General features: G+C 42.5%; 1 protein-coding gene across 1 annotated transcript in view; it reads right to left on the minus strand.

Moving 5' to 3' along the window:
• Nucleotides 1-256: 256 nt before the first annotated feature.
• AK9 (adenylate kinase 9) overlaps nucleotides 257-21899 on the minus strand; it is a 194364-nt gene continuing 172721 nt past the window's right edge. Inside the window, exons 35-38 of the mRNA XM_038761300.1 lie at nucleotides 21118-21216; nucleotides 20934-21036; nucleotides 7554-7668; nucleotides 257-884 (exon numbers count right to left, since the gene is read on the minus strand). Coding sequence (XP_038617228.1) covers nucleotides 682-884; nucleotides 7554-7668; nucleotides 20934-21036; nucleotides 21118-21216 — 520 coding nt within the window. The 3' untranslated portion in view covers nucleotides 257-681. The remainder of the gene's footprint in view (nucleotides 885-7553; nucleotides 7669-20933; nucleotides 21037-21117; nucleotides 21217-21899) is intronic.

Genomic DNA, 21899 nt, shown 5'->3' on the forward strand with positions numbered 1-21899 from the left:
GGAGCGGGGATTTGAACCCGTGACCTCGGCCTCCAGAGCCCCGGCTCATCCATTCTATTGATTTTAGTTTGTTAAAATGTTTGGTTTTGTTGTCCGTCTCCCCCTTCTAGACCGTGAGCCCGCTGTCGGGTCGGGCCCGGCTCTAGACGTCGCCGACTTGTCCTTCCCGAGCGCTTAGCCCAGTGCTCCGCACACAGGAAGCGCTCAATAAATACGACTGATTGATTGATTGATTGATTGATTTCCACGCGGCGCTTCATGGCCGGGCGTGCTCATCTTCTAACCCCCCGAAATCACCGAAGCCGGTCGCGAACCGAAGACGAAGCCGCCATTTATTGAAACGAAGGCGGGGGAGATGCGCGCGGCCTTTTCGGTTTTACAAATCAGACGGGCCGGAGGCCTCCGCCCCGACTCCGGTTTCGAACTCAGGGCGTTCAGCGCCCGCTCTTAGGGTCCGATTAAAGCGGCGGCTGACCGTCTCCGATAAAAGCAGTTCATCCGTCTAAGAGCGGAACAAAGACGGCCAACGCTTACGGCGCTCTTTGGATCGTCGGCGGAATTCACGGGAGAAGCGTGAAATTAAATTAAATTAAAGGGACGGCAATGAAAACCAAAAAATTAATCCTGTCCCTGGAGATGCGGCGACCTCGGTGGTCGGCCGACGCGCTCGTCCCCCGAAGATTAACCGGAGACGAGGTCCGCGTTTCTGAGGGAGAAGAAAGTCCTCAATTTATGGTCAAAATCAATGGGTCTGCAGTGAGGTTCCTTGTACTTGAGGCTCATTTGGGTGCCGAGGTACGTTATGAGTCGGCTCCACTCGACAAACTGCCGCAGCTTCTTTTTATACTTCGTCCGGGAATATTCGGACCCTCCGGGGTTGTGCGCTGCAAGAAACGAAACGGAAAGCTCGAAATCCGTCTGGTGGCGGGCGCTTCCGGTGGAATAATAATAATAATGGCGTTTATTAAGCGCTTACTACGCGCAAAGCACTGTTCTGAGCGCCGGGGAGGGTTAAAAGGCGAGCAGATGGTCCCCCGGGGGGCTCGGACCATAAACCCGCTGTGGGCAGGGATTGCTTCTCTATATCAGTGTATTGTACTTTTCAAGCGCTCAGTACAGCGCTCCGCACTCAATAGATACGATTGAATGGATGAATAGATGCACTTGAATGAATGAATGAATGCGCAAATGCCGCTTCGTTAAGCGTTTACTAGGTGACAAGCAATGTTCTAAAGGGTGGGGTAATAATAGTAATAATTACGATGATGATGGCATTTATTAAGCGCTTACTACGCGCAAAGCACTGTTCTAAGTGCCGGGGAGGGTTACAAGCAAGCAGGTGAGTCCCCCGGGGGGCTCAGACCATAAACCCGCTGTGGGCAGGGACTGCTTCTCTTTATCGGTGTATTGTACTTTCCAAGCGCTCAGTACAGTGCTCCGCACTCAGTAGATACGATTGAATGAATGAATAGATGCACTTGAATGAATGAATGAATGAATGCGCAAACGCCGCTTCTCCATGATTATCGCATTTGTTAAGCGTTTACTAGGTGACAAGCAATGTTCTAAAGGGTGGGGTAATAATAGGAATAATTATGATGATGATGATGGCATTTATTAAGCGCTTACTACGCGCAAAGCACTGTTCTAAGCGCCGGGGAGGGTTACAAGGCGAGCAGGTGAGTCCCCCGGGGGGCTCGGACCGTAAACCCGCTGTGGGCAGGGACTGCTTCTCTATATCGGTGTATTGTACTTTTCAAGCGCTCAGTACAGTGCTCCGCACTCAATAGATACGATTGAATGAATGAATAGATGCACTTGAATGAATGAATGAATGCACAAATGCCGCTTCTCCGTGATTATCATCGCATTTGTTAAGCGTTTACTAGGTGACAAGCAATGTTCTAAAGGGTGGGGTAATAATAGTAATAATTATGATGATGATGATGGCATTTATTAAGCGCTTACTACGCGCAAAGCACTGTTCTGAGCGCCGGGGAGGGTTACAAGGCGAGCAGGTGAGTCCCCCGGGGGGCTCAGACCATAAACCCGCTGTGGGCAGGGGCTGCTTCTCTTTATCGGTGTGTTGTACTTTCCAAGCGCTTAGTACAGCGCTCTGCGCTCAATAGATACGATTGAATGGATGAATAGATGCACATGAATGAATGCGCAAATGCCGCTTCGTTAAGCGTTTACTAGGTGACAAGCAATGTTCTAAAGGGTGGGGTAATAATAGTAATAATTATGATGATGATGGCGTTTATTAAGCGCTTACTACGCGCAAAGCACTGTTCTAAGCGCCGGGGAGGGTTACCAGGCGAGCAGGTGAGTCCCCCGGGGGGCTCAGACCATAAACCCGCTGTGGGCAGGGGCTGCTTCTCTTTATCGGTGTGTTGTACTTTCCAAGCGCTTAGTACAGCGCTCTGCGCTCAATAGATACGATTGAATGGATGAATAGATGCACATGAATGAATGCGCAAATGCCGCTTCGTTAAGCGTTTACTAGGTGACAAGCAATGGTCTAAAGGGTGGGGTAATAATAGTAATAATTATGATGATGATGGCGTTTATTAAGCGCTTACTACGCTCAAAGCACTGTTCTAAGCGCCGGGGAGGGTTACAAGGCGAGCAGGTGAGTCCCCCGGGGGGCTCAGACCATAAACCCGCTGTGGGCAGGGACTGCTTCTCTTTATCGGTGTGTTGTACTTTCCAAGCGCTTAGTACAGCGCTCTGCGCTCAGTAGATACGATTGAATGGATGAATAGATGCACTTGAATGAATGAATGAATGCGCAAATGCCGCTTCGTTAAGCGTTTACTAGGTGACAAGCAATGCTCTAAAGGGTGGGGTAATAATAGTAATAATAATGATGATGATGGCATTTATTAAGCGCTTACTACGCGCAAAGCACTGTTCTGAGCGCCGGGGAGGGTTACAAGGCGAGCAGGTGAGTCCCCCGGGGGGCTCAGACCATAAACCCACTGTGGGCAGGGACTGCTTCTCTTTATCGGTGTGTTGTACTTTCCAAGCGCTTAGTACAGCGCTCTGCGCTCAATAGATACGATTGAATGGATGAATAGATGCACATGAATGAATGCGCAAATGCCGCTTCGTTAAGCGTTTACTAGGTGACAAGCAATGGTCTAAAGGGTGGGGTAATAATAGTAATAATTATGATGATGATGATGGCGTTTATTAAGTGCTTACTACGCGCAAAGCACTGTTCTAAGCGCCGGGGAGGGTTACAAGGCGAGCAGGTGAGTCCCCCGGGGGGCTCAGACCATAAACCCGCTGTGGGCAGGGACTGCTTCTCTTTATCGGTGTGTTGTACTTTCCAAGCGCTTAGTACAGTGCTCTGCGCTCAATAGATACGATTGAATGGATGCACTTGAATGAATGAATGAATGCGCAAATGCCGCTTCGTTAAGCGTTTACTAGGTGACAAGCAATGTTCTAAAGGGTGGGGTAATAATAGTAATAATGATGATGATGATGATGGCATTTATTAAGCGCTTACTACGCGCAAAGCACTGTTCTAAGCGCCGGGGAGGGTTACAAGGCGAGCAGGTGAGTCCCCCGGGGGGCTCAGACCATAAACCCACTGTGGGCAGGGACTGCTTCTCTTTATCGGTGTGTTGTACTTTCCAAGCGCTCAGTACAGTGCTCTGCACTCAATAGATACGATTGAATGGATGAATGGATGCACTTTGAATGAATGAATGAATGCGCAAATGCCGCTTCGTTAAGCGTTTACTAGGTGACAAGCAATGTTCTAAAGGGTGGGGTAATAATAGTAATAATGATGATGATGATGATGATGGCATTTATTAAGCGCTTACTACGCGCAAAGCACTGTTCTAAGCGCCGGGGAGGGTTACAAGCAAGCAGGTGAGTCCCCCGGGGGGCTCAGACCATAAACCCGCTGTGGGCAGGGATTGCTTCTCTTTATTTGTGTATTGTACTTTCCAAGCGCTCAGTACAGTGCTCCGCGCTCAGTAGATACGATTGAATGGATGAATAGATGCACTTGAATGAATGAATGAATGAATGCGCAAACGCCGCTTCTCCATGATTATCGCATTTGTTAAGCGTTTACTAGGTGACAAGCAATGTTCTAAAGGGTGGGGTAATAATAGTAATAATTATGATGATGATGATGGCGTTTATTAAGCGCTTACTACGCGCAAAGCACTGTTCTGAGCGCCGGGGAGGGTTACAAGGCGAGCAGGTGAGTCCCCCGGGGGGCTCAGACCATAAACCCGCTGTGGGCAGGGATTGCTTCTCTTTATCGGTGTGTTGTACTTTCCAAGCGCTCAGTACAGTGCTCCGCACTCAGTAGATACGATTGAATGGATGAATAGATGCACATGAATGAATGCGCAAATGCCGCTTCGTTAAGCGTTTACTAGGTGACAAGCAATGGTCTAAAGGGTGGGGTAATAATAGTAATAATTATGATGATGATGGCGTTTATTAAGCGCTTACTACGCTCAAAGCACTGTTCTAAGCGCCGGGGAGGGTTACAAGCAAGCAGGTGAGTCCCCCGGGGGGCTCAGACCATAAACCCGCTGTGGGCAGGGACTGCTTCTCTTTATCGGTGTATTGTACTTTCCAAGCGCTTAGTACAGCGCTCTGCGCTCAATAGATACGATTGAATGGATGAATAGATGCACATGAATGAATGCGCAAATGCCGCTTCGTTAAGCGTTTACTAGGTGACAAGCAATGGTCTAAAGGGTGGGGTAATAATAGTAATAATTATGATGATGATGGCGTTTATTAAGCGCTTACTACGCTCAAAGCACTGTTCTAAGCGCCGGGGAGGGTTACAAGGCGAGCAGGTGAGTCCCCCGGGGGGCTCAGACCATAAACCCGCTGTGGGCAGGGACTGCTTCTCTTTATCGGTGTGTTGTACTTTCCAAGCGCTCAGTACAGTGCTCCGCACTCAGTAGATACGATTGAATGAATGAATAGATGCACTTGAATGAATGAATGAATGAATGCGCAAACGCCGCTTCGTTAAGCGTTTACTAGGTGACAAGCAATGTTCTAAAGGGTGGGGTAATAATAGTAATAATTATGATGATGATGATGGCGTTTATTAAGCGCTTACTACGCGCAAAGCACTGTTCTAAGCGCCGGGGAGGGTTACAAGGCGAGCAGGTGAGTCCCCCGGTGGGCTCACGGTCTCAATCCCCATTTTCCAGATGAGGGAACCGAGGCCCAGAGAAGCGAAGCGACTCGCCCAAAGTCACCCAGCTGACGGGCGGCGGAGCCAGGATTGGAACCCGCGACCTCGGACTCCGAAGCCCGGGCGCTTCCCACTGAGCCACGTTGATGCGGCGGCGTCTCCGTCTCCAGACCGTAAGCTCCTTTCGCCAGCGACTCGGGAGGGAGAGGACCCGGGTGCGAATCCCGGCCCGGAGACTCGTCTCCGCGGCGCCGCGCTTTCCCGGTCTGTAAAATGGGGACGCGGTCCAACGCCTTCACACCTCGACCGTGAGCCCCACGTGGGCAGGGATCGGGTGCAGACGGAGAACCTCGTATCTCCGCGGCTCAGTGGGAAGAGCCCGGGCTTGGGAGTCCGAGGTCGTGGGTTCAAATCCCGGCTCCGCCGCTCGTCAGCTGGGTGACTTGGGGCGAGTCGCTTCACTTCTCCGGGCCTCAGTTCCCTCATCTGGAAAACGGGGATGAAGTCTGGGAGCCCCCCGTGGGACCACCCGATCACCTTGTCCCCTCCCGGGCGCTTAGAACAGTGCTTGGCACATAGTAAGCGCTTAATAAATGCCATCATCATCATCATCATTATTATTACTATTATATTATACTAATACTATTATATTATACTGTTATAATATGCTATTGAGAAGCAGCGTGGCTCAGTGGGAAAGAGCCCGGGCTCTGGAGTCAGAGGTCATGGGTTCGAATCCCGGCTCCGCCACTTGTCAGCTGTGTGACTTTGGGCAAGTCACTTCACTTCTCTGCGCCTGAGTCACCTCATCTGTAAAATGGGAATTAAGACTGTAAGCCCTCCGTGGGACAACCTGATCACCTTGTAACCTCCCCAGCGCTTAGAACGGTGCTTGGCACATAGTAAGCACTTAATAAATGCCATCATTATTATTATTATTATTATTATTATTATTATTATTATTACCCCACCCTTTAGACCATTGCTTGTCACCTAGTAAACGCTTAACAAATGCAATGATAATCACAGAGAAGCGGCATTTGCGCGTTCATTCATTCATTCAAGTGCATCTATTCATTCATTCAATCGTATCTATTGAGCGCTTACTGTGTGCAGAGCACTGTACTAAGCGCTTGGAAAGTACAATACACCGATAAAGAGAAGCAATCCCTGCCCGCAGCGGGTTTACGGTCTGGACGGGGAGACAGGCGTCCGAGCGAGCAAACGGGCATCAATCGAAATAAATAGAATTAGAGATATTTACACACATATATAGATAGATATAAATAGGTAGATATAAATAAATATATAGCTAGGTATAAACATATATATTATATAGATATAAATATATATAAAATATATATATATATAAATATATATATAAAAGTGCCATGGGGCAGGGTGTGGCCTAGCGGATTGAGCCTGGACTTGGGAGTTAAGAGGACCTGGGTTCTAATCCTGGCGCCGCATCTTCGAGAAGGCTCGAGAAGCAGCGCGGCTCAGCGGAAAGAGCCGGGGCTCTGGAGTCAGCGGTCACGGGTTCCAATCCCGACCCCGCCGCTGGTCAGCTGGGTGACCTGGGGCGAGTCACTTCGCTCCTCTGGGCCTCAGTTCCCTCGTCTGGAAAGTGGGGGTGAAGACTGAGCCTCCCGTGGGACAAGCTGATCACCTTGTCACCTCCCCGGCGCTTAGACCATCATCATCATCATCATCAATCGTATTTATTGAGCGCTTACTAGGTGCAGAGCACTGGACTAAGCGCTTGGGAAGTAGAAATTGGCAACATATAGAGACAGTCCCTACCCAACAGTGGGCTCACAGTGCTTTGCACGTAGTAAGCGCTTAATAAATGCCATCTTTATTATTATTATTATTATTATTATTATTATTATTATTATTATCACCGTCCAATAACTAATACTTTATTTGGCAGTCACCCGATCCAACCGCGGCGATCCGCGTTGGGCCCGCGAATACGTATCCACGCCAACCCCACGCCGCCATTTTTAGGTCGCCCTGGTGACTGCCGTTCTCCGCTCCGGGCTAATCCCGAAACCCTTCACTTTGGAATTTTCATCTTCATTCCGACGGCACCCGTCGCGCGCTTGCGACGTGCCGGATGCGAAACGGTGGGATCGGACACGGTCGCCGTCTTCATCCCCGTTTCACGGCCCGCTCGGAGTCGCCCGGCAGGCGGGCGGCCGAGCCGGAATTCAATCCCGGATCCTGCCGGGCCCGTGGCTTATCTCTTCCTTACACGTGGGCTCTCTCCAGATCTTTCCCCTTTCTCAGTCCAGATTAATATACACAGCTGACGTCGCCGGGAACGGCCCACCTTGGAAAACTACAACGCGGCCCGTACCTTTCAGGTGGAAGGCCACAAACAGGAGGGCGGACTTCCCGACGCCGTGGAAGGGCAGCTTGGGTTTTAAACAACCGACTTCGTTCAGGGCCTTGATCAGCGATGAGGCTACGCCCTGCGGAGAGGAGGGAAATCCTTAAAACCGGCAGTTGTCCGGTGGCCGGAGAGATATCCCCCGTTCCCCAATCCCGACGCTTATCCCGGCCTAGACGGGAATCCGGAAGCGCGATCCGTGCCGGGAGCTGCCAACGCTTAGGCCTCGTCCGGTGGCGAGGGTTTCGGGCTCGGTGTGGCCGGGTCCCCGCGTCCTCGGGGAAAGGTCTGGACCCTTTAAGGCCTGCTTGGGGTCGTGGGGAATCGGGCTTCTGGGGGTCCGGGAATTCGGGGTCCCCGACCTGGTGTGAAGCCTTGATCTCTCACATCAGGAAAAATAAGATTTTTAGGTCACATTCCTCTCCTTTCTCTCCTTTCTTCCTTCCTCCCTCCCTCTCCTTCCTTCCTTCCCTTCCTTCTTTTCTTTCTTTCTTTCCTTCCCTTCCTCCCTCCCTCCCTCCCTTCCTTCCTTCCTTCCTTCCTTCCTTCCTTCCTTCCTTTTCCTTCTTTTTTCTTCCTTCCTTCCTTTTCCTTCTTTTTTCTTTCTTCCTTCCTTTCTTCCTTTCTTTCTTTCTTTCTTTCTTTCTTTCTTTCTTTCTTTCTTTCTTTCTTTCTTTCTTTCTTTCTTTCTTTCTTTCCTTTTCTTCCTTCCTTTCTTGCTTGCTTTCTTTCCTTTCTCTCTTTCTTTCTTTCTTTCTTTCTTTCCTTTACTTCTTTTTTCTTCCTTCCTTCCTTTCTTGCTTTCTTTCCTTTTCTTCCTTCCTTTCTTGCTTGCTTTCTTTCCTTTCTCTCTCTTTCCTTCTTTCTTTTCTTTCTTTTCTTTCTTTTCCTTCCTTTCCTTCCTTTCCTTCCTTCCTTCCTTCCTTCCTTCTTCCTTCCTTCCTTCCTTCCTTCCTTCCTTCCTTCCTTTCCTTCCTTCCTTCCTTTCTTGCTTGCTTTCTTTCTTTCCTTTCTCTCTTTCTTTTTCTCTCTTTCCTTCTTTCTTTTCTTTCTTTCCCTTCCTTCCTTCCTTCCTTCCTTCCCTTTTCTTCCTTCCTTTCCTTCTTTTCTTTTCTTCCTTCCTTTCTTTCTTTCTTGCTTCCTTTCTTTCTTTCCTTTCTCTCTTTCCTTTCTCTTTCTCTATGCCTTCCTTCTTTCCTTCCTTCCTTCTTTCTTTCCTTCTTTTCTTTTTCTTTCTTTCTTGCTTTCTTGCTTTCTTGTCTTCTTTCTTTCCTTTCCTTCTTTTCTTTTCTTCCTTCCTTTCCTTCTTTCCTTTTTTCTTTCTTTCCTTCTTTCCTCTCTTTCCTTTCTTTCTTTCTCCCTGCCTTCCTTCCTTCCTTCCTTCCTACATATTTACTGAGCACTTACTGTGTGCAGAGCACTACACTAAGCACTTTGGAGAGTACAACACAACAATAAACAGACACACTGCCTGCCCACAATGAGCTCTTTGCCTTCATCTGTTGAGTGGTAGAGCTATAATCATCATCATCATCATCAAGTTAAGCACTTATCATGTAGCAAGTACTGTTTTAAGCGCTGGGGAGGTGACAAGGTGATGAGGCTGTCCCACGGAGGGCTCACAGTCTCCATGTTTTCCAGATGAGGGAACTGAGGCCCAGAGAAGCCAAGCGACTCGCCCACGGTCACCCAGCGGACAGGTGGCGGAGGCGGGATTGGAACCCACGACCTCCGGCTCCCAAACCCGGGCTCTTCCCGCTAAGCCACGCGGCTTCTCCGTCCCGTATATTGTTTGATCGCCATCCGATCGTGAGCCTCGAAGGGGAAAGGGACAAGGGATGTCTGGCGGACTTTGCTCCTATGAAAGATCGTCCGGAGCGGCGATGCGACGTTTTTTGGACGGCAGATGTTAGGCGCCCATTAATTCCTTCCTTCCTTCATTCATTCATCCATTAATTCATTCATTCCTTCGTTCAGTCGGATTTATCGAGCGCTCACTGTGTGCAGAGCACTGGACTAAGCGCTTGGGAAGGACGAGTCGGCAACATCGGGAGACGGTCCCGACCCGACAGCGGGCTCACGGTCTCGAAGGGTCAAAACCCCACAGGATGGTTTCCCAAAGGAAATGATATAATATAATAATATATAAAATATAATAATATATAACATATATATAATATATATAATATAATACGTTCCTCCCATCCAAATCACGGAAGAAAACGACGGAACTGTACGAAAGGTAGTGACGGAAAAGCGCAACAGATAGAGGGATACGCTCCGATAGCAATGGAAGTGTCAATCGTGAGATATTTGGAATGACATTTTTATGCATCACATAGGCGAACGTTTCATTTTCCAATTATTTCACAGCCAATTCAGAAAAAAAGAGATTCACCTCAGCCTCACAGGACTTCGGTATATACCCTTTGCCGGTTTCCCTATCTGTAATTTATTTTTATTCAATTTATTAATAAATTATTATCTCTCCCCGCCCCACAGCACTTGTGTATGTGTGTACAGATTTATAATTATAATTCTATTTCTTTTTGTTAACGATGTGTACCTTATAGATCTGTACACATCATTAATAAAAATAAATAGAATTATATATTATATTATATTAATTAATATTTATGTTTTATATTATTTATATTTATTAATGTACCTTATAGATCTGTACACATTAGTAAAAATAAATAGAATTATATATATGATGTGTACATATCTATAATTCTACCCTTACCCTTTGCCAGTTTCCCTATCTGTAATTTATTTTCATTCCCTTTATTAATACATTAGTATCTCTCCCCGCCCCACAGCACTTGTGTATGTGTATAGTTTTATAATTATAATTCTATTTATTTTTATTAATGATGTGTACCTTATAGATCTGTACACATCATTAGTAAAAATAAATAGGATTATATATGTGTGTACATGTCTATAATTCTACCCTTACCCTTTGCCAGTTTCCCTATCTGTAATTTATTTTTATGCCCTTTATTAATAAATTAGTATCTCTCCCCGCCCCACAGCACTTGTGTATGTGTGTACAGATTTATAATTATAATTCTATTTCTTTTTATTAACGGTGTGTACCTTATAGATCTGTACACATCATTAGTAAAAATAAATAGAATTATGTATGATATGATGTGTACATATCTATAATTCTACCCTTACTCTTTGCCAGTTTCCCTATCTGTAATTTATTTTCATTCCCTTTATTAATACATTAGTATCTCTCCCCGCCCCACAGCACTTGTGTATGTGTATAGTTTTATAATTATAATTCTATTTATTTTTATTAATGATGTGTACCTTATAGATCTGTACACATCATTAGTAAAAATAAATAGGATTATATATATGTGTACATGTCTATAATTCTACCCTTACCCTTTGCCAGTTTCCCCATCTGTAATTTATTTTTATTCCCTTTATTAATAAATTATTATCTCTCCCCGCCCCACAGCACTTGTGTATGTGTGTACAGATTTATAATTATAATTCTATTTCTTTTTGTTAACGATGTGTACCTTATAGATCTGTACACATCATCAATAAAAATAAATAGAATTATATTATATTATATTTATTAATGTTTATATTTTATATTATTTATATTTATTAATGTGCCTTATAGATCTGTACACATCATTAGTAAAATAAATAGAATTATGTATGATAGATATGATGTGTACATATCCATAATTCTACCCTTACCCTTTGCCAGTTTCCCTATCTGTAATTTACTTTTATTCCCTTTATTAATAAATTATTATCTCTCCCCGCCCCACAGCACTTGCGTATGTGTGTACAGGTTTATAATTATAATTCTATTTCTTTTTATTAACGATGTGTACCTTATAGATCTGTACACATCATTAATAAAAATAAATAGAATTATATATTATATTATATTTATTAATATTTATATTTTATATTATTTATATTTATTAATGTACCTTATAGATCTGTGCACATCATTAGTAAAATAAATAGAATTATATATGATAGATATGATGTGTACATATCTATAATTCTATCCTTATTACCCTTTGCCAGTTTCCCCATCTGTAATTTATTTTTATTCAATTTATTAATAAATTATTATCTCTCCCCGCCCCACAGCACTTGTGTATGTGTGTACAGATTTATAACTATAATTCTATTTCTTTTTATTAACGGTGTGTACCTTATAGATCTGTACACATCATTAGTAAAAATAAATAGAATTATATATGATATGTGTACATGTCTATAATTCTACCCTTACCTTTTGCCAGTTTCCCTATCTGTAATTTATTTTTATGCCCTTTATTAATAAATTAGTATCTCTCCCCGCCCCACAGCACTTGTGTATGTGTGTACAGATTTATAATTATAATTCTATTTCTTTTTGTTAACGATGTGTACCTTATGGATCTGTACACATTAGTAAAAATAAATAGAATTATATATATGTGTACATAGCTATAGTTCTACCCTTACCCTTTGCCAGTTTCCCTATCTGTAATTTATTTTTATTCCCTTTATTAATAAATTATCTCTCCCCGCCCCACAGCACTTGTGTATGTGTGTACAGATTTATACTTCTATTTATTTTTATTAATGATGTGTACCTTATAGATCTGTATACATCATTGGTAAAAATAAATAGTATTATATTATATTAAATTATATTAATAGAATTAATATATATAATTAAATTATATTAAATAGAATTATCTATACCTTATAGATCTGTACACATCATTGGTAAAAATAATAGAATTACATATAATAGATATTATGTGTACATATCTATAATTCTACCCTTACCCTTTCCCTATCTGTAATTTATTTTTATTCCCTTTATTGATAACTTACTATCTCTCTCCACCCCACAGCACTTGTATATGTGTGTACAGATTTATAATTATAATTCTATTTCTTTTTATTAACGATGTGTACCTCATAGATCTGTACACATCATTAATAAAAATAAATAGAATTATATATGATAGATATGATGTGTACATATCTGTAATTCTACCCTTACTCTTTGCCAGTTTCCCTATCTGTAATTTATTTTTATTCCCTTTATTAATAAATTATTATCTCTCCCCGCCCCACAGCACTTGTGTATGTGTGTACAGATTTATAATTATAATTCTATTTCTTTTTATTAACGATGTGTACCTTATAGATCTGTACACATCATTAGTAAAAATAAATAGAATTATATATGATATGATGTGTACATATCTATAATTCTACCCTTACGCTTTGCCAGTTTCCCCATCTGTAATTTATTTTTATTCCCTTTATTAATAAATTATTCTCTCCCTGCCCCACAGCACTTGTGTATGTGTGTAGATTTATAATTATAATTCTATTTATTTTTATTAAAGATGTGTACCTTATAGATCTGTACACATCATTAGTAAAAACAAATACAGTTATATATGATAGATACGATGCGTACATATCCATAATTCTACCCTTACCCTTTGCCAGTTTCTCTATCTGTAATTTATTTTTATTCAATTTATTAATAAATTATTATCTCTCCCCGCCCCACAGCACTTGTGTATGTGTGTAGATTTATAATTATAATTCTATTTATTTTCATTAATGATGTGTACCTTATAGATCTGTACACGTCATTAGTAAAAATAAATAGAATTATATATGCGATGTGTACATATCTATAATTCTACCCTTACCCTTTGCCCCATCTGTACTTAATTTTTATTCAGTTTATTAATAAATTATGAATTATCTCTCCCCTCCCCACCCCAAAGCACTTGGGTATGTGTGTACAGATTCATAATTCTAATTCTATTGATTTTTATCAATGATGTGTACCTTATAGATCTGTACACATCACTAGTAAAAATAAATAGAATTATGTATGATATGATGTGTACATATCTATAATTCTACCCTTACCCTTTGCCCCTATCTGTACTTCATTTTTATGCATTTTATTAATAAATTATGAATTATCTCTCCCCTCCCCACCCCAAAGCACTTGGGTATGTGTGTACAGATTTATAATTCTAATTCTGTTGATTTTTATTAATGATGTGTACCTTATACATCTGTACACATCATTAGTAAAAATAAATAGAATTATGTATGATATGATGTGTACATATCTATAATTCTACCCTTACCCTTTGCCCCTATCTGTACTTCATTTTTATGCATTTTATTAATAAATTATGAATTATCTCTCCCCTCCCCACCCCAAAGCACTTGGGTATGTGTGTACAGATTTATAATTCTAATTCTGTTGATTTTTATTAACGATGTGTACCTTATAGATCTGTACACATCATTAGTAAAAATAGAGTTATATATGATAGATATGACGTGTACATATCTATAATTCTGTTTATATAACGATGCTACCGATGCCTCTTGAGAAGCAGCGGGGCTCAGTGGAAGGAGCCCGGGCTTTGGAGTCCGAGGTCATGGGTTCGAATCCCGGCTCCGCCACCTGTCAGCTGGGGGACTCTGGGCAAGTCACTTCACTTCTCTGGGCCTCAGTGACCTCATCTGGAAAATGGGGATTAAATTAAGACCGGGAGCCCCCCGTGGGACCACCTGATCACCTCGTAACCTCCCCGGCGCTTAGAACAGTGCTGGGCACATAGTAAGCGCTTCTAGCCTGTGAGCCCTTTGTCGAGTAGGGCCCGTCTCTCTATGTCGCCAACTTGGACTTCCCAAGCGCTTAGTCCAGTGCTCCTCACACGGTAAGCGCTCAATAAATACGATTGAATGAATGAATGAATAAATGCTATTATTATTATTATTATTATTATTATTATTTACTCTTTTTGATGACCGTCTCCCCCCTTCTAGACCGCAAGCCCGTCGTGGGCAGGGATCGTCCCTATTCATTGCCGAATTGTCCTTCCCAAGCGCTTAGTCCGGTGCTCTGCCCACAGGAAGCGCTCAATAAATACGATCGATGGAATGAATAACCTGCAAACTCCTCGAGGGCTGAGAGCGAGTCTACCAACTTTTTTATATTACACTTTCCCAAATCAACCAATCAAATTTATTGAGCGCTTACTGTGTGCAGAGCGCTGTACTAAGCGCTTGGGAAGTACAAGTTGGTGCTCAGTACAGCGCTCTATACAGTTAGTGCTCCACAAATACCACTGATGGATTACGGATGCCTCTTGCCAGTTGTTGTACTGTTCTCTCCCAAGCGCTTAGTCCAGTGCTCCTCACACGGTAAGCGCTCAATAAATAAGATTGAATGAATGAATGAATAAATGCTATTATTATTATTATTATTATTATTATTATTATTATTATTTACTCTTTTTGATGTCTGCCTCCCCCCTTCTAGACCGCGAGCCCGTCGTGGGCAGGGATCGTCCCTATTCGTTGCCGAATTGTCCTTCCCAAGCGCTTAGTCCGGTGCTCTGCCCACAGGAAGCGCTCAATAAATACGATCGATGGAATGAATAACCTGCAAACTCCTCGAGGGCTGAGAGCGAGTCTACCAATTTTTTTATATTACACTTTCCCAAATCAACCAATCAAATTTATTGAGCGCTTACTGTGTGCAGAGCGCTGTACTAAGCGCTTGGGAAGTACAAGTTGGTGCTCAGTACAGCGCTCTATACAGTTAGTGCTCCACAAATACCACTGATGGATTACGGATGCCTCGTGCTAACTGTTGTACTGTTCTCTCCCAAGCGCTTAGTCCAGTGCTCCTCACACGGTAAGCGCTCAATAAATACGATTGAATGAATGAATGAATAAATGCTATTATTATTATTATTATTATTTACTCTTTTTGATGTCTGCCTCCCCCCTTCTAGACCGCGAGCCCGTCGTGGGCAGGGATCGTCCCTATTTGTTGCCGAATTGTCCTTCCCAAGCGCTTAGTCCGGTGCTCTGCCCACAGGAAGCGCTCAATAAATACGACTGATGGAATGAATAACCTGCAAACTCCTCGAGGGCTGAGAGCGAATCCTACCAACATTTTTATATTCCACTTTTCCAAATGTTTAGCAGAGCGCTCCGTCCAGTTAGTGCTCAACAAATACCGCTGATGGATTACGGATGCCTTGTGCCAGTTGTTGTACTGTTCTCTCCCAAGCGCTTAGTCCAGTGCTCCTCACACGGTAAGCGCTCAATAAATACAATTGATTGAATAACCTGTAAACTCCTCGAGGGCTGAGAGCGAATCCTACCAACATTTTTATATTACACTTTTCCAGATGTTTAGCAGAGCGCTCCGTCCAGTTAGTGCTCAACAAATACCGCTCATGGATTACGGATGCCTTGTGCCAGTTGTTGTACTGTTCTCTCCCAAGCGCTTAGTCCAGTGCTCCTCACACGGTAAGCGCTCAATAAATACGATTGAATGAATGAATGAATGAATAAATGCTATTATTATTATTATTATTATTATTATTATTAACTCTTTTTGATGTCTGCCTCCCCCCTTCTAGACTGTGAGCCCATCGTGGGCAGGGATCGTCTCTATTCGTTGCCGAATTGTCCTTCCCAAGCGCTTAGTCCAGTGCTCCTCACACGGTAAGCGCTCAATAAATACGATCGATGGAATGAATAACCTGTAAACTCCTCGAGGGCTGAGAGCGAATCCTACCAACATTTTTATATTACAGTTTTCCAAATGTTTAGTAGAGCGCTCCGTCCAGTTAGTGCTCAACAAATACCGCTGATGGATTACGGATGCCTCGTGCCAGTTGTTGTACTGTTCCCTCCCAAGCGCTTAGTCCAGTGCTCCTCACACGGTAGGCGCTCAATAAATACGACTGAATGAAGGACCGTACTCGAGGATTCGTTATTAACGAGGCGCACTAAAGAACCGTCATTAATCTAATGGGGGACAGACAGGAGAAGCAGCGTGGCCCAGTGGAAAGGACACAGGGCTGGGAGTCAAAGGACCTGGGTTCTAATCCCGACTCCACCGCTCGTCTGCGGGGCGACCTTGGGCAAGTCACTGCCCTTCTCCGGGCCTCAGTTCCCTCGTCTGAGACCGTGAGCCCCACGTAGGGCTTGGACTGTGCCCGGTCTCATTGGCCTGCATTCATTCCTTCATTCAGTCGTATTTACTGAGCGCCCACGGCGCTGTACTGGGCGCTCGGGAAGTCCGAGCCGGCAACATCTAGAGGCGGTCCCTACCCGACAGCGGGCTCACGGTCGAGAAATCCTGCTGTACTTTTGGCTATGGGGTAGACGTTATAAATGCTGCAAATTTCTAATACATTCTCGATGAGATTTTGATCAGTTGTACGCTTCCGGTGATCGAATGAGTGAATCAGTCAATCAGTGGTACTTATTGAGTGCCCACTGCGCGCCGAGCACTGTACAAAACACTTGGGAGCATACAGTAGCAGAAGCAGCGTGGCTCAGTGGAAAGAGCCCGGGCTTTGGAGCCAGAGGTCATGGGTTCGAATCTCGGCTCCGCCAATTGTCAGCTGTGTGACTTTGGGCAAGTCACTTCTCTGGGCCTCAGTTCCCTCCTCTGTCAAATGGGGACGAAGGCTGTGAGCCCCCCTGTGGGACAACCTGATCGCCTTGTATCCCCCTCAGCGCTTAGTCCAATGCTCTGCACACAGAGGAAGGAAAATGCTCTGCACAAAGAGGAAGGAAAAAAGGAAAGAAAGAAAAGAGAGAAAGAAAGGAAACAGGAAGAAAAGGAGAGAAAGAAAAGAAGGAAAGGAAAAATGGAAAGAAAGAAAAGAAAGGAAGGAAGGAAGAAAAGGGAAGGAAGGAAAAGGTAGAAAGGAAGAAAAGAAAAGAAGAAAATGAGAGATAAAGAAAGAAGGAAAGAAAGAGAGAAAGGAAAGAGAAAAGAGAAAGGAAAAAAGGAAAGGAAGGAAGGAAAAGGAAAGGAAGGAAGGAAGAAAAAGGGAAAGGAAAAAGAATAAAAGAAAGGAAGGAAGAAAGGAAGGAAGGAAGAAAAGGGAAGGAAGGAAAGAAAGAAAAAGGTAGAAAGGAAGAAAAGTAGAAAATGAGAGATAAAGAAAGAAGGAAAGAAAGAGAGAAAGGAAAGAAAGAAAAGAGAAAGGAAAAAAGGAAAGAAAGGAAGGAAGGAAAAGGAAAGAAAGGAAGGAAGGAAGAAAAAGGGAAAGGAAAAAGAATAAAAGAAAGGAAGGAAGGAAGAAAAGGGAAGGAAGGAAAGAAAGAAAAAGGTAGAAAGGAAGAAAAGAAAAGAAGAAAATGAGAGATAAAGGAAGAAGGAAAGAAAGAGAGAAAGGAAAGAAAGAAAAGAGTGAAAGGAAAAAAGGAAAGAGGAAGGAAGGAAAAGGAAAGGAAGGAAGGAAGAAAAAGGGAAAGGAAAAAGAATAAAAGAAAGGAAGGAAGAAAGGAAGGAAAGAAAGAAAAAGGTAGAAAGGAAGAAAAGAAGGAAAGGAAAGGTAAAGAAAGAAGGAAAGGAAAGAAAAGAAAGAGAAAGGAAGGAAGGAAAGGAAAGAAAGAAAAGAGAGGGAAAAAGGAAAGAAAGGAAGGAAGAAAAAGGGAAAGGAAAGGGAAAAGAATAAAAGAGAAAGGAAAGAAAAGGAAAGGAAAAAAGAAAGAGAGAGAAAGGAAACAGATGAAGGAAGAAAGGGAAAGAAAAGAAAAAAAAGAAGGAAAGAAAGAGAAAGAAAAGAGAAAGAAAGGAAGCAAAGAGGAAGAAAAAAAGGAAAGAAAGAAAAGAAAGGAAACAGGAAAGAAGAAAAGGAAAGAAAGATAAGAAGGAAAGGAAAGAAAGAAGGAAAGGAAAAAAGGGAAAGAAAAGGAAGGAAAGAAAGAAAGAAAAAGAAAGGAAGAAAAGATAAAGAAGGAAAGGAAAGAAGGCAAGGAAAGAGACAGGAAAAAAGGAAAGAAAGGAAGGGAGGAAGAAAAAGGGAAAGGAAAGGGAAAAGAATTAAAGAGAAAGGAAAGAAGGAAAGAAAGAAAAGAGAGAAAGAAAGGAAACAGAGGAAGGAAGAAAAGAAAATAAAGAAAAGAAGGAAAGGAAGGAAGGAAAGAAAGAAGGAAAGGAAAAAAGAGAAAGAAAAGAAAGGAAGGAAAGAAGGAAAGGAAAGAAAGGAAAGGAAGGAAGGAAAGGAAGAAAGAAAAATGTAGAAAGGAAGAAAAGAAGGAAAGGAAAGATAAAGAAGGAAAGGAAAGAAAGAGAGCAAGGAAATAAGGAAAGGAAGAAAAGGAAAGGAAAGAAAGAAAAGAGAGAAAGGAAAAAAGGACAGGAAGGAAGGAAGAAAAGGGGAAAGGAAAGGGAAAAGAATAAAAGAGAAAGGAAAGAAAGGAAAGGAAAAAAGAAAGAGGAGAGAAAGAGAAAGGAAACAGAGGAAGGAAAAAAGGGAAAGAAAAGAAAGAAGGAAAGAAAGAAGAAAGAGAGAAAGGAAAAAAGAGAAAGAAAGGAAACAAAAAGAGGAAGGAAAGAGAGAAAGAAAGGAAACAGAGGAAGGAAGAAAAAGAAAAGGAAAGGAAAGAAGGAAAGGAAGGAAGGAAGAAAAAGGGAAAGGAAAAAGAATAAAACAGAAAGGAAAGGAAAAAAGAAAGGAGAGAAAGAGAAAGGAAACAGAGGAAGGAAAAAGGGAAAGAAAAGAAAAAAGAGAAAGGAAAGAAAGAAGAGAGAGAAAGGAAACCAAAAGAGGAAGGAAAGAAAGAGAGAAAGAAAGGAAACAGGAAGGAAGAAAAAGAAAGAAAAGAAGGAAAGGAAAGAAAGAAGGAAAGGAAAAACGGGAAAGAAAGAAAAGAGAAAGGAAAGAACTGAAAGAAAAGAAAGAAAGGAAGGAAAGGAAAGAAAGAAAGAGAGAAAGGAAAGGAAGGAAGGAAGAAAAAGGGAAAGGAAAGGGAAAAGAATAAAAGAGAAAGGAAAGAAGGAAAGAAAGAAGAAAAGGAAAAAAGAAAGAGAAAGGAAACAGGAAGGAAGAAAGGGAAAGAAAAGGGGAAAAAGAAAGGAAAGAAAGAAGAAAGGAAAGAAAAGAGAAAAAGAAAACAAAGAGGAAGGAAGAAAAGGAAGGAAAGGAAAGAAAGAGAAAGGAAAGAAGGAAAGAAAGGAAAGAAAAGAGAAAGGGAAGGAAGGAAGGAAGGAAGAAAAAGGGAAAGGAAAGGGAAAAGAATAAAAGAGAAAGGAAAGGAAAGAAGGAAAGAAAGAAAAAGGAAACACGAAGGAAGAAAGGGAAAGAAAAGGGAAAAAAGAAAGGAAAGAAAGAAGAAAGAAAGGAAAGAAAAGAGAAAAGAAAACAAAGAGGAAGGAAGAAAAGGAAAGAAAGAAAGAAAAGAGGGAAAGAAAGGAAACAAAGAAGAAGGAAAGAAAGAAAGAAAAGAAACAGGAAGGAAGAAAAGGAAAGAGGAAAGAAGGAAAGGAAAAAAGGGAAAGAAAAAGAAAGAAAGAAAAAGGTAGAAAGGAAGAAAAGAAAAGGAAAGATAAAGGAGGAAAGAAAGAGAAAGAGAGAAAGGAAAGAAGGAAAGGAAGAAAAGGAAAGAAAGAAAAGAGAGAAAGGAAAAAAGGACAGGGAAGAGAAAAGAAAAAAGAAAGAAAGGAAAGAAAGAAAGAAAAGAAAGAAAGAAAGAAGGGAAACAGGAAGGAAGAAAAGGAAATAAAAGAAAAGGGAAGGAAGGAAAGAAGGAAAGGAAAGAAAGAGGAAGAAAAGGAAAGAAAAAGAAGAGAAATAAAGGAAACAGGAAGGAAGAAAAGGAAAGAAAGAAAAGAGAAGGAACAGGAAGGAAGAAAAGAAGGAAAGGAAAGAAGGAAGGAAGAAAAGGAAAGAGAAAAGAAGGAAAGAAGGAAAGGAAAAAAGGGAAAGGAAAGAAAAAGGAAAGAAAAAGAAAAAGGTAGAAAGGAAGAAAAGGAAAGGAAAGATAAAGGAGGAAAGAAAGAGAAAGAGAGAAAGGAAAGAAGGAAAGGAAGAAAAGGAAAGAAAGAAAAGAGAGAAAGGAAAAAAGGACAGGAAAGAGAAAAGAAAAAAAGAAAGAAAGGAAAGAAAAAGAGAAAGGAAAGAAAGAGAAAGGAAACAGGAAGGAAGAAAAGGAAATAAAAGAAGAAAGAAAGAAAAGGGAAGGAAGGACAGAAGGAAACGAAAGAAAGCAGAAAGAGAAAGGAAACAAAGAGGAAGAAAAGGAAAGAAAAAGAAAAGAAATAAAGGAAACAGGAAGGAAGAAAAGGAAAGGAAAGAAAGAAAAGAGAAGGAAGGAACAGAGGAAGGAAGAAAAGAAGGAAAGGAAAGAAGGAAGGGAGGAAAGAAAGAAAAAGAGGGCGGGGGGGGGACAGAGGAGAGAAAAGAAGTAAACCTGCCCAAGGTCTAGAGAGGGAGCGGGGCAGAGCAGAGGGGAAATCTCGGGAAATCTCGGGAAATCTCGGGAAATCTCGGATACCTGCTCCAGGTATCCCGGTAAAGGCAGGCTGCGCAGTAACAGCGGCTCCTTTATTGGAGGGAGTTTATGTGGCAGCTCCTGATCGCAGTACTTCTTCGGCAACCTAGAAAGACGGAACGTCTCACCCTCCGAACGGGATATTTCCAATCGGTTCGGAGTCGCGACGCCCGTTTGCTGTTTTTACCTCAGAAATCTCTGGAGCTTCTCTTCGCTCTCACAGACGTAGATGTGTTTTTGGTACTCGACGGCGTACTCAACGCTGCCGAGCACCAGGGCCTCGTATCTGCCGGGAAGGAAGAGAGGAAAACCCAGGTCGGAGCGACCAGCCAAGGCGAAATCTAGCTCGAATTTGGAGGCCGCTCCGCTGGGGCCCAGCCGCACGGGGAGACGGAAAGACGGGAAGAAAGACGGGAAGATCATCCCACCCCGCACTCCCTGGTGATGACTGAAAAAGGATTTTACTTCACGCCTCTCGACTTCCCTCCGGCCTCTTGGGACCGACAGGCGACGAGGTCGCCGGTTCCGCGTCGCTTGATCCCAGAGAAGCAAGGGTTTTTGCTCCCGACCCATCGATCCACCTTCCGAGCGCTTAAGTCCGGCGCTCGGCACACAGTAAGCGCTCAATAAATACCATTGGATGAATGAATGAATGAGCGCTCAACGAGTGAATGAATGAATAATTGAAATAATGAATTATTTATGACTAATAAATGAATGAATGAGCACTCAGTCAATCCGACTGAAGGAATGGATGAATGAGCGCTCAATAAATGAATGAATGAATAATGAATTCATGAAATAATGAATTATTTATGAATAATAAATGAATGAGTAAATGAATGCATGAGCACTCAATCAATACGATTGAAGGAATGGATGAATGAGCGCTCAATGACTGAATGAATGAATAATGAATTAATGAAATAATGAATTATTTAGGAATAATAAATGAATGAGCAAATGAAT

Source organism: Tachyglossus aculeatus, chromosome 19 (assembly GCF_015852505.1).
Source record: "Tachyglossus aculeatus isolate mTacAcu1 chromosome 19, mTacAcu1.pri, whole genome shotgun sequence".
Taxonomy (NCBI): domain Eukaryota; kingdom Metazoa; phylum Chordata; class Mammalia; order Monotremata; family Tachyglossidae; genus Tachyglossus; species Tachyglossus aculeatus.